The sequence below is a fragment of the Motacilla alba genome, chromosome 9 (assembly GCF_015832195.1).
Source record: "Motacilla alba alba isolate MOTALB_02 chromosome 9, Motacilla_alba_V1.0_pri, whole genome shotgun sequence".
NCBI classification, from domain to species: Eukaryota; Metazoa; Chordata; class Aves; order Passeriformes; family Motacillidae; genus Motacilla; species Motacilla alba.
In genome coordinates, this window is record NC_052024.1 from 4,393,322 (window position 1) to 4,405,677 (window position 12,356).

The following is a 12,356-nucleotide window of genomic DNA, read 5'->3' on the forward strand; positions in this document are numbered from 1 at the left end:
GTGTATGAGTATTCAGCTCTCTGGCCCCTTGGGTTTGCTCTGATTTATCCGTCACAGCAGCCAAAGGAGGCATTTTCTCACTTGAGCAGTCCAAGTGAAGCACCAGAGACACAGGAGAGCCTGCGGATGTAAGTCTTCCAAGTGAAGGTGTTGGTCTTCCTGTCTTGGTTTGAAAAGACAGGTGTCTGCTAAAGAAGGCAGGAGCCTCCTGTGAAATGGAAAATGCAAACCCCCTCCCTCTGAATTATTATGGTTTTGAAACTTACAGGCTCTCGGGCAAAGATATGGGAATAGGAATAACAGTTCTTTACTAGGAAAATTAAAATACAAATGCAATAGTACAAACAAACAAAACAAACCACTGCCAGGGTCAGAACAGGAGCTGACCCCCTGTGGGTCAGGGTGGTGGCAGCAGTGCCATTCCATGGTGGCTCAGCCCTCCTGCAGGGCCAGCTGTTGTTCTGCTGGAGCAGGGATCCTGGACAAGGGTGGAGTTTTCCTCTGGAGCTCCAGGGCTGCTGGAGATGGGCCTGCTCTTCCTCTGGGAATGCAGGGCAGAAGAAAGCTGCTCCTCTGGGAATGCAGGGGGCAAAGGCTGCTGTGGTGCTGCCAGGCTCAGATTGTATCCAGGTAGGAATGCTTGGCTCCTGCCCTGGGCAGAGCATCTCCCCATGGGATGATGGAATTTGATCACCCATGCAGGGACACTCCGTGGCCATGGACAGCAGAGATCTCCTGGAGGGAGGATTGGCTGTGGGAGAGATAAAGTAAACTGCCCCATGAACAGAAGATAACTGCCCTACCTTTAACAGATGGTAATTTAATATACACTCAGCTAAATGTGAGACACTTCCTCACTTGCTTTATGTAATACACTTACCCAAAGCCCACAACAGCATCTGGCTATGGCCTCTTTAGTGATGCCACCTCCAGGCTGTCCCAAATAAGCATCACTGTTGTCCCATGTACAGGTTTGCAGTGCTGGAAGGACTGGCCAGAGAAGAGGGGATGCTGGAGACACAGCTTCTGGGTTTTATTAACTGGAGAAGAAATACCAGCAGTTAAGATGAGGAAGGGAAGATCCCAGCCCTCCTGCTTGGCTAGGGGCAGGCTCTAGGCATGCCAGTAATTCCTGCTTCCTTGACTTCCAGTCTGTTCTTCACAGCAAATCATGATTTGCTCTCACAGAGAGGTGTAAAATTATCCCTCCCAACCTGCTTACCTGGAGTGATACCTGGGATAACCTGGAGTGATAATCCAAAAAGATGGGCTTGGAGCAACCTGGTCTAGTGGAAGGTGTCCCTGCCCATAGCAGACAAGTGGAATGAGATGGGCTTTCAGGTCCCTTCCAACCCAAACCACTCTGTGACTCTGTGCTGGGAGTGCTGTGGGCTCTGTGGGCACGAGAGGCCTTGCAGAGGGATCTGCACAGATGCACCACGGGGCAGTGCCAGGGGCACAGAATTGCTGAGTCCAAGGGCTGGGTCCTGCACCCAGGGTGGAGCAACGCCGAGCACGAGGCTGAGCTGGGAGAGGAGTGCCTGGGGTGGGGAGCGCCCTCTGGAAGGGGCTGGGGGTGCTGGGTGGCAGCAGCTCAGCAGGAGCCATCGCCAGGAGGGCAGGGGGCATCCCGGGGGCAGCCACGCAGCGCGGGCAGCGGGCCGGGAGAGGGCATGGCCTGGCCGTGCCCAGCACCAGCAGCCTCGCCAGAGGGCTCCAGGGCTGGAGATGGTGGGAAGGGGCTCGAGCGTGTCCAGAGGAGAGACCCACGCTGGGGCTGGGAGTGTGACCTGGGAGGAGGCTGAGGGCTCTGGGTTTGGCTGCTATGCAGAGAAGGAGGCTGAGGGACAGCCTCATCCCCCTCTGCAGCTTCCTGGGGAGGGGGCATGGAGAGGGAAGTGCTGATCTCATGGGAATGCTGCTCTCAAAGCAGGGCCAGGGGAGGCTCAGGCTGGACATTGGGAAGTGTTTCTTTACAGAGCATGTAACCAAACGCTGCACCAGGCTTCCTGGAGAGATGGCTGATGCCCTGGACTGTCAGTGTTTAAGAGGCATTTGAGCAGTGGTGTAACTGCAGGGCAGCCCTGAACTGGTCAAGTCGGACCAGATGATTGTCCTAAGTTCCTTCCAGCTGAACTGTTCTATTCTAACATGAAGGGTTTTGTTGGTTTTGGGGTTTGGTTCTATGTGCTACAGTCTGGTTTGTAATTCATGGTTTGTTGTACAAAACCACATTGTCACCTTTCTGCTACAGAGGGCTGTGAGTCACTAATCTCCTGGCTTACTTGGTGTTTGTTAGTTATATCCTTATTTACTGATACGTGTCACTCATAACCTAGGCTCTTTTGGATCCAAATGAAGCAGGTGGTGATAAGAAAGAGCCTGGGCATTTTCCAAAGGTAAATAGTGTCACTGAGCTGATAACCTTTTACAACAAAAGGATGTTTTCTGTCAACATGGGCAGAGCACTGGATGTCAGCAAAGCTTGTTGCACTCTTTCCCACAATCTTCTCCAGGCAGGACAGGGATTTGAGAGGCTTGGCCTGATGGAAGGTGTACCCTGCCCATGGCAGGGGGGTTGAAACAAGATGAGCTTCCAACCTAAACCATCCTGTGATTCTGTGATTCTCCTGGACTGCCTGGGTGGGCTGTGGGACAGGTAATAAGCTGGCTCAGGCTGTGCTCAGAAGGAGCCCATTGATGGATTTTACTCAGGTGTACTGGTTTGGAAAGCCTTACTGGATGCCATGAGAATAGGCAAGGTGGTGTCTTATGCAGTAGCAATCTTCTCCACTACCTGGTTTTCGGTGACACTGGCTCTTCCACAGAGCGGTGAAATAAATGTTCCATCCAGAGCCTTGTTCTTCAAAGAAAAACCATCCTGAAGAGTGTTTTCTTCTGTTTTGAGGCAGAACACCATCTCTACAAGGCTGCATGCTGTCAGATTGCACTAAGGGTGCTCAGCAACGTGTTGCAGTGCCCTTCCCAACACATTCTAAGAGCACCTCTCTCTCAGCTTGGGCACATGGATGCTTTTGACAGAAATACCTCCATGTGTTCCATGGCCTGCCAGTACCTGGTCCTGCTCTCCTCTCTTGTCTGTTCAACCCTTGCTCTCCTCTATGGCACACTCCCCACCTCTCCCTTCCTCCTTCAGGATGAGTCAGAGAGGAGCTGATTGTCCTCTTCTGGGGTGGAGCAAAGTGAACAATGCCATCATTTGCAAAGAAAAAGAATTTTGTCATGGAAATGGTGGTCAGGCATTGGCAGGAGCTGCCCAGGGAGGTTTGGAGTCCCCATCCCTGGAGGTGTTCAAGGAATGCCTGGATGTGGCACTCGGTGCTCTGGGCTGGTTACAAGGTGGATATTGGTCACAGGCCGAACTCAATGGTCTTGGAGGTCTCTCCCAACCCTAATGGTTCTGGAATTCTTTGGCTCTGTGACAAGAGAAGGCAGCTTGTGCAACACAGCCTGTGTTGCTTGGGTGTGGGGTGATGAAAAGCTATGGGCAGTCCATGATGTTTTAAAAGAAATATGCAGGATTTGCTTTCTGCCAGGATAGGCTGATGCAGCTAGTTCTTTCTGAATCAAGCTGTTTATATTTTCTGCCCTTTTCCTACACCATTCTTTCTTTTTTTTCCCCCAAAACTACTGACCATCAATGTGTAAAATACAGACTTTCCACATGAAAGGCTCTTTTTGGGAAGTGGAACTTTCCATAGTTCTCTTTTTCAACTGTTTACAGAGAGGGTGCTCGGGAGGGAGACACACAACCCTGTGCTGTGGCCAGGGAAGTTCTGGCATAGCTCCATTTAACCATCTTCCTTACACTTGGAGATCCTAAAGCTCCATGTAAGTTTTACTGTTTCAGTAAACAATGGAGCAGTTCCTGGGGGAATACAAGGGGGGAGTTAGTGTAGGGTTATTTTATCTTTCCTAGACCTTGCTTCTGTGTTCTCAGTGGTGCTTTCACATAATGGTGCACTGTTGTTTATAGGAGGGAGAGACAGGATGGGTATGTGTATGTGTATTTTTAGAAAGAACCATTGTGACAGGAATTTCTGGTCTAAAATTCTAATTTTTCTGAGACAAATTTAAATACTGGAATGCTGTGAATGCTCCACACTTCGAACTGTAAGACCAGTGGTCTTCTGGTACAGTAAGGACTTGGTTCTCTCTACTGGTTTTGCCTTTCTCCGTACAGGATTATGGCTGGGATAGAGTTAATTTTCTTGACAGCGGCTGCTCTGGATCTGTGTTTGGATCAGCGATGGAAGCACAGGAATGTTGTAGCTGTTACTGAGTGGTGCTTACACAACATCAAGGTCTGTTCTGCTCCTCACCCTGCCCCACCGGAGTGGGGCTGGGGTGTGCAAGGAGCTGGGAGGGGACACGGCTGAGCTGGCTGAGCACAGAGCTCTCCCACACCGGAGGAGGCCGTGCTCAGCAATAAAAGCTGGGGAGGAAGGAGGAAGGGGGTGTTCCCGAGTCACCGTTACGCGTGGTAGAGCCCAGCTTTCCTGGGATGGCCGAACACCCGTCTGCGGCGGGAAGCAGAGAATGAATTCCTTTTGATTTCCCTGCTTGTGCAGGTTTTGCTTTACCTGTTAAACTGCCCTTATCACAACCCACGGGTTTTTGCATTTCCACCTTCTGATTCTCGCCATCCTGCTCCAAAAGCCCGACTCCCCCAGGGCCAGCCCCCAACAGGAAGCAGAGGCAGGATGGAGTGATGAATCTCACCCCAGCTCACTAACTCTGTGTCACCTGGCTGCCCTTCTCTGCCCCAGTCTCTGAGCAGCCTGCCTCCACATGAGGACAAGTATTCATGCCTGGCATAAATTTTTTTTTTGGTGTAACCAAAGTTGACAATTCGTGTACAACACCCCAGGAGAGAGCAATGAATCAATTGTAAAAGTGTAAAAAATGGGCTTTTGTGATCCGTGGGCTCTACCAGCTCCTGAGAGAGAAATGGCACAGCTGACGTGTGTAATGTAACAGGAGAAAGAGGTCGCTGAAACGTGCTCCCCCTGCCAGCAGCAGCTGGTGCTATGCCAAGAGTAACCCTAGAAATTCTCCATAAAAGAGCACATTGACTCAGGTTCTGCTAAGAAACTCAAGGAAAGCAATCCTACACCTTGCTAATCTCTGCATCTTGGTAAGTGCTGGAGCTGGGGCTGGTCTGGGGAAGCTGTGATTTAAAAAGAAATGCTGTGTATTTCGGTGCTCTGGAAACGTAGCAATGTAGGTGAAGGATCCTGGAGTGCTGAGGATCTGGCTGCTGGTGTGGGGCCAACAGTACACAAGGGTTAGAAGGGTGGCACTGTGTGTGGGGGGGGAAGGGGACCACCAGGAGGTGCATGGAACACGGCATGGCTATAAAAGACCAAAGTAACAACTCAATGCCCCTAATCCAGGCATTGATTGAATGTGGGTAGATTTTTAGTTGCCCAAATGAGGAGAGCATTGGCTTCATCCCAGTATGGGGAGCAGGGAGATGACCCCACCTTCAGACCTGCAAGACAGATTCTGCTGTCCCAGGGCAAACTGCAACCATCAAACCCAGTTTGTGAAGTCCTAGTTTACAGCAGCCTCAGTGGAATCCAAAATTCCTGCATAATATGAATTGTAACAGTTGTTAATGACCCCAGAGATTAAGCATAAAGTAATGCCCCTTTAAGGGCAAGATTTCTCCCTCCCAAGGCCTGGATACAGCCAAATCTGTTAAGCTCTCAACCTCCAGCTACAATAATTGCATTTTTACTAAAAAGTTTGAAGTCTGAATGTTTTAAGAGGAATTTTCGTCAGTGAACACCATTCCTGTTTTGCTGTTGTCCCTAATTAGCTCTTTGCAAATGTGTCCAGCAGGGAATTCCTATCCTTACCCACTGAGCAAGAAGCAGATAAAAGGGACAGCAGGCACTGACCATGGCCCCGGCGATGTGATGTTGTGTGGGGTGACAATGGTCCAGTGCCCTCCGGCAGCCCCCTGCCGGATCCCACTGTGAGCCTCCCTCCTGCAGGCGGGAGAGAAAGGGATCCCAGTTCAACCTTTCCTTCCCAGCAAAGCTGCTGCAAACGCCGTGTCCCGAGGCAGCTCTTTATACCTGTGTTGATGTCCTTGATACCAGTGCTTTTCATGGCTTACTAATTAAATCCCACCCACTTCTGGGAACACCTAGCCACTCCCTTCATCCTCACCTATCCCAGACATTTATAGCAGTGAACAGATGCTAGAAATAGAGACTTGGCCACTGAGAGCCAGAGGAGACAAACAGGCACTGGAGTCGATTTGCAAAAGGAGATATTTCCCAGCTCGCAGCAGCATGAAAAGCCCTGGGTGCACTCCAAGGTAAGGGCAGAGGGTGCTGAGTGCTTGGGGTGCCAAACTAAAACTTGCTTTGCAGGAAGGTCTGCTTCCAGTCATCCCTGGAAGTTGTTAATAACTTATAGAGTTAGTTACAATTTGCTCCAGGGAAGGGATTGATTTTGCCATTATTATTTCTTGCCTGTGTTCCAAGTCTTTTAATTTAAAAGAACCTTGTTAGTTTGATGCCAAGGTCTGTTATTTTCAGCTTAAGCCAAAGGAACAAGAAGGGGGTCCCGAGCCTTAAAGCATCCATAGCTGCACCTCTAAGAGAGGTAGATTTCCTTGTTTTCTTCCCAGAGGGGAGATAGCACAGCACAGGCTGGAAAGGCAAGTGGAACCTCTGGCACCAGTCCTGCCGAGTGCTCCGTGGGTTTTTTGGCTTCTTAGAATTTTTTGTCTTAGCAGTCAGCTCCCATGTGCTGCTCAAAGGTCTTCCAGGCTTGTTCAGGTAACATCAGCACAGCATTCAAATTTGGGCTTTCTCTCTTGAAGTTTGCTTCACCAGATCTTAGAGGTATTTCACAACCTAAACAATTCCGTGATGCTGTGCAGGTCAGAGGCTTACAGTGTTGTGACAAAGGGAGGTGTGTGACACTAAGGGAACACAGCTTAAGGCTCTCACAGAGATGTGCCAGGGTGGGGGGGGCCAAGCGGGGGTGAAACCCCAGTGCAGGTTTGCAGACAGAGAATCAGAATATTCTGAGCTGGAAGGGATCCACAGGGATCATTGGGTGCAACTCCTGGTCCTGCAAAGAACAACCCCAAATACCACACCAAGTGCATGAGAGCATTTTCCAAATGCTTCTCGATATCCTCATAATTTCCATTACATGCATTTGAAGCATAGAGAGAGATGTAATCATTCTCTGCAGAATTTCAAACAGTTGTCATGTCTTACTCATTCTGGAATGAGCACTGGAAGCAGGTCTGGTAGCAAACCCCACGCTGGCCCTGTGCTGTTTTCTGGGAGAGCAGTCACACTGTGTTCAAAACACTGTGTATGCTCCAGGTGGAGATCCTCCATGGTTTCTGTCAGTAAAAACCCTGAAAGATTTCAAGAGCTCAGTTGTTTCCAAGCAGAAGATGTGCAGAAATGATGGAGGCTTGTTGCAAGAGGAGGGAAAGGTGCCATCAGTTTGCTGCGTGAGAGATTGGTTTATTCAGCCTTATTCCCCCAGTGTGTGTGGGGATGTCCCCCTGGAGCAAGTGACAGCCCTGACAGTGCAACTGTGGGTCGCCGAGCCCAGGGGGTGATGGGGACAGGACTCCGTGAGTGCACTGACCTGCACCCTGTGTACCTGCAACCCTCCTCTCATCCCCAGGGTCTCCGTTTTCCCACACTCCTCCCTGGGGATCTCCTCCATCCCTGCCCTTGGCTCTTCCTCTGGACACCTTCCTCACTCACCTTTGCTGGGCTGAGGTGCAGCAGGGTTCCCTCCATGTCTCCACTCCCTGCTTGCTCCCTGGGCTGGAAGGCAGATACCTTCCCATCCATCCATCCATCCATCCATCCATCCATCCATCCATCCATCCATCCATCCATCCATCCCAGGCTCAGGAACAAGCACCATGCCATGATAATGCATCGTTTGTCACCCATGGGACAAGGAGCCTGCCATTTCTGCATGGGAACTGGCACCTGCATGGACCATGTTCTGCAGAGGTCAGTCACTCTTGCTCCTCAAAACTGACCATTCCAGGAAGAAATAATTTTAGACTAGATAATTCAAACCTTCATTCCTTCATTTTCTCACACGGGTGTGAGAGACACCCTGTGAGAGACACAGGGGTGTCTCCAGGGACAAAATCTAGCTGTTGTTTGGTTTGGGGCATGTCCAGACAAAATGGGTCTCGGGGAGCATTCAGTTAGGCTGGAGTTGGGCTTGGTGTGCTGAATGTGTCTGAATATTTGGAGGCAGAATGGCACCGTGCAATCCTTTATTTAAGTAAACAACTATTAAAATATTGTGGGATGCCTTGAGGTGATAAGGTGCAGAGGTCTACAGAGCCTGTCTTCTTGCAGCAGAAGGGATTGATAGTTCTTCTAGAGCATATTGTGATCTGGATCTGCCTTCAGGATGATTTGGAGTGTGTGTGACTTGTTTGCCCCATAAAACATCATTCAGAGTTGCCATTTTGGGGATACTACCTAAATTTATAAATGGACTGTTACTGCACCGATTAAACTCAACAGAAAAAGTGCAACAGGAGGATGTCAGCTTAGGAAGGACCTCTGGGTGATGTGCTTTGGAAAACCATTGGATAAAAAGCAGCTTCAGTTTAAATGAAAGACCAAGAAGATTGGTGTGGGAGCTGCATGTAGCCTGCTCGCTGCCCATGGGCTCCTCTGCCTGCTTTCTCCTGCCTTATCTCCAAGGACAGGGGATTGTCCCACTCCCATCCCCCTAATAGACCTGGGGCCAAAAATGTAGAAAATTCTGATGAAATCTTGCTTGCAGGTCTGTCTTGAAACTCTTTGTGCAGAAGCTGTGCTGCAAATTCCTGTCAGAGGCTGGTACCAACTATGGCTGAGGGTATTCCCTGGCTTTGGGAAGGGCTTTTGGAGGAAGGCTTGAAGGCTTGCTTGCTCCCTTTGGAGAGTGGAAGCCACAAGTGCAACCATGCCATGCTGTAAATTGGGATGATGTCTTCTTAAAACACTGTAAAGCCTGAGCCAGATCTGCTGCATTTTTGCCATGTCTGCAAATATGAGATTCACACAGAGCTAAAAAAGCTTCTAGGGTGGGAGAAGTCAGATCAAACTTGGTGGTGAAAAATTCCTTTTAGGTGGGCATCAAACCTTCAAAAGATCCCCTCTGTGTCCCAGCTGTGCCATCACTGGTGATGATCATGGTACCATAGGATTGTTTATATTGGAAAAGACATTGAAGACCATCCCAGTCCAACCCCCTGCAATGTGCAGGGAACCCTTGATAACACCGTGGTTGCTTAATTAGTGCTGGAAAAGACTCCTCCCTCATCATTATCCGCTCCCCCATTTCAAAGTGGGGTGTAATAAATTTATTACTGGGGCTGTTGGGTTATTTGATTTTCTGTCTTGAAAAATCGTATTTATATTGCAAAAGAACCTCAGTTTAGTGGATTTTTTTTCCTCAGTTTAGTGGTTTTTTTCCCAATCCCCATCTTCTGGAGTGATGTGATTACAGGAGCTGCTCAGGTTTCTCACCAGGGAAGTCTTTATACCCCTACAAAGGGCTCGTTTTCTGGTGAATAATCTAGGAGTTTGAATAGTGAATAAGCTCTAAAGCCCCAGAAAACCAAAAGAAAAGCAAAACAAAAGGCAGCCAAGCAGAGCAGGAGGCTGTGGGAAGAGCTCAGGCTCTGCCTGAAGCACACTGTGTCTTGCCAAAGGCCAAATTAGAGAGTAAAAGTGAAAGTGCAGTTTCTCCTGTCTCCAGCGCCTGCTAATACCTGCTCAAGGTCCAAAGGTGGCAAAACTGAGATATAAAACTGTACTCACATTCCTGAGGGCAAGATGCAAAATATGGTGGTTTGGGGAAGGACTATGGATAAAAATCCCCTGAAACTCTTCTTTTTTTCCAGGCATGCCAGGTGTCTCATAATTTTCAGCTTCTGCCTGGGACTTTCCTTCCTCTCGGGATTCTTCCATATGAAGAATAAGAATTACAGGTAAGTGAGTCAGAAGCAAGGTTGCACAGTTTCCTGTACCTGGAGCGGCCAGGACGTGGGCTCTGAAACCTGGAGCAGCCAGGATGTGGCCTCTGACACCTGGAGCAGCCAGAATGTGGCCTCTGACACCTGGAGCAGCCAGGATGTGGCCTCTGACACCCGATTTATTTCTCATGAGGCCTTGGGCTAACGTTCGAAGGGGGTGGCTCAAAACTAGGTCCTTGTTTGGGGAAGGAATTGAATTAGCCAAAGCACAGCCTCTTTGGGACAAAATCAGCTGTGTGGGAAAAGGGGATTGAGCTGAAGTCTTTGGTAAGTGAGAATCTGGAGAGGGGGGAAACCAGAGGGGGAAGACATCTACACTGGAGTGTTGGGGCTGATTTGGATGCAGCCTTGGACCAGCTGCAGGAGAGCGGTCAGAGGAGCACCTGGGTTTGGCTTTGCTGGGTCTCAGAGATGGGGTGCAGCACCAGAAAGTCTCTTTGCCCCATCTGTCACCTTCCTGCAGGATCTCAAAGAGCCGCAAGGAGCTGCTGATCCCTGCCACGCCGTGCCATGCCAAGACAAACGTCATGTTCCTCAAAACCCACAAGACTGCCAGCAGCACTGTGCTCAATATCATGTTCAGATTTGCAGAGAGGTACAACCTCACTGTCGCCCTCCCTGCTGACCAGCTCTTCCACCTGGGCTACCCCAGGACTTTCGTGGCCCACTTTGTGGAAGGCTTTGAAACCATAGGCCAAAATTACAACATCATGTGCAATCACCTGCGGTTTAACCCCTTGGAGGTAAGAAAGAGCCATGACACCTGAGGAGAACCTGGTGGAGACAGGACTAACCTCTTCTTCCTCCCACAAATAGGTAAAAAAGGTGATGGCAGCCAACACCTTCTACTTCTCCATCCTGAGGAACCCCATTCCTCTGCTGGAGTCTTCCTACATCTACTACAAGGACTATGTGCCTGCCTTCAGGAGCTCCAAGAATGTGAACGAGTTCCTGGAATCACCCAGAAAGTATTACCACCCAGCAGATTACAGGAAAAACATCTACGCCAGGAATATCATGTGGTTTGACTTCGGCTACGATAACAATGCGGAGGATGACACGAACTACACCCAGGCTGTGCTGGAGGAGATCGAGCAGAACTTCCACCTCATCTTGATAGCAGACTACTTTGATGAGTCCATGATCCTCCTGAAGCACACTTTGTGCTGGGATCTGGATGATGTGATTTACTTCAAGCTCAATTCCAGAAGCCAGGACACTGTCCAGACATTGACTCCAGAAAGTGAGGAGCAGATAAAAGCCTGGTGCTCCCTGGACTGGAAGCTCTACCTGCACTTCAACCACAGCTTCTGGAGGAGAATTGAGGAGACCATAGGGCTCCAGGTGCTGGAAAAGGAGGTGGATCAGCTGCGGACCAGACAGAAGGAGCTCATGGAAACTTGTCTCTCAGAGCAGGAGGCAGTGAGGAAGGATCACATCAGGAATAAAGCTCTCCTGCCTTTCCAGTCAGGGGCTGCAAATATCCTGGGTTACAACCTCAAACAAGACTTGGACAACACGACTCTGAGAACCTGCCAGAAAATGGTCATACCAGAGCTCCAGTACACGTCCTACCTTTATGCTGTCCAACACCCACACAAGAAGAAGAAAGATGTGGGATTGCCATTGCTGTGGACCAGTCTCCAGGAGAAGATGCAGCTCCCAGGGTCCAAATAGGACATGTGGCAACCCGCTGTGGCTTCCCACCGCTTTGCATCACCCCTTGTCTGACATCTAACTGACCCACAGGACTCTTGTGCATGAGGGGCAGGAAGTGGGGGCTTTGCTTAAGGACACCAAGTTGGTGGTTGGTCTCTTTTTGGGGACCTTGAGCCAAAGGCTTTGCATTGTCCAGATCCTGGGTGATCCCTGCCTGCTCCTGGCTGGAGGGAGCCAGGCTGGCTGCAGCTGGCCAAGACATTCCAGCCTCTTAATCATTAATCAGGAGCGTGATCATTTGCCTTCGTTTGATTTTATTTGATATCCATCGTTGCATCAGTCTGGTCACAGCTCACTGGAGCAAGTCCTGATTTTGGAGGGTTTTAGGGGAGGGGGAGGGATGTGAGGGGGCGTGTGGCAAGGGGACACAGTGCTCAAAGAAGCAGGAGAGGTGGTGGGTGTCCCATCCAGCAGCATCCACGCTCAGTGAGGGCTAACCACCACATGCTGCTGGAGCTGCCTTTGCTGTGGGAGTCCCCTGCATCCTGCCCAAAGCCAGGCAGGCTGGCTGCCTTGCCCAGTGGCATGTAAGCTGTGCCTCTCACACGTGTCACCAGGTGAATGGGACTCT

The 12,356-nt window shown here is 49.9% G+C and overlaps 1 protein-coding gene across 5 annotated transcripts; it reads left to right on the top strand.

Moving 5' to 3' along the window:
• The first annotated feature begins 1 nt into the window (after window position 1).
• Window positions 2-12,122, top strand: GAL3ST2 (galactose-3-O-sulfotransferase 2). 5 transcript variants are annotated; one of them, XM_038146203.1, is made up of 4 exons: window positions 2-128; window positions 9,935-10,021; window positions 10,530-10,809; window positions 10,883-12,121. In XM_038146203.1, coding segments are annotated over exons 1-4 (1,230 nt in total). In that variant the 5' UTR covers window positions 2-126; the 3' UTR covers window positions 11,744-12,121. The 5 variants fall into 5 exon arrangements, with proteins under 5 accessions (XP_038002131.1, XP_038002132.1, XP_038002130.1 ...); XM_038146204.1 differs by lacking the exon at window positions 2-128 and adding an exon at window positions 680-5,158; XM_038146202.1 differs by lacking the exon at window positions 2-128 and adding an exon at window positions 5,435-6,352.
• The last annotated feature ends 234 nt before the right edge of the window (window positions 12,123-12,356 follow it).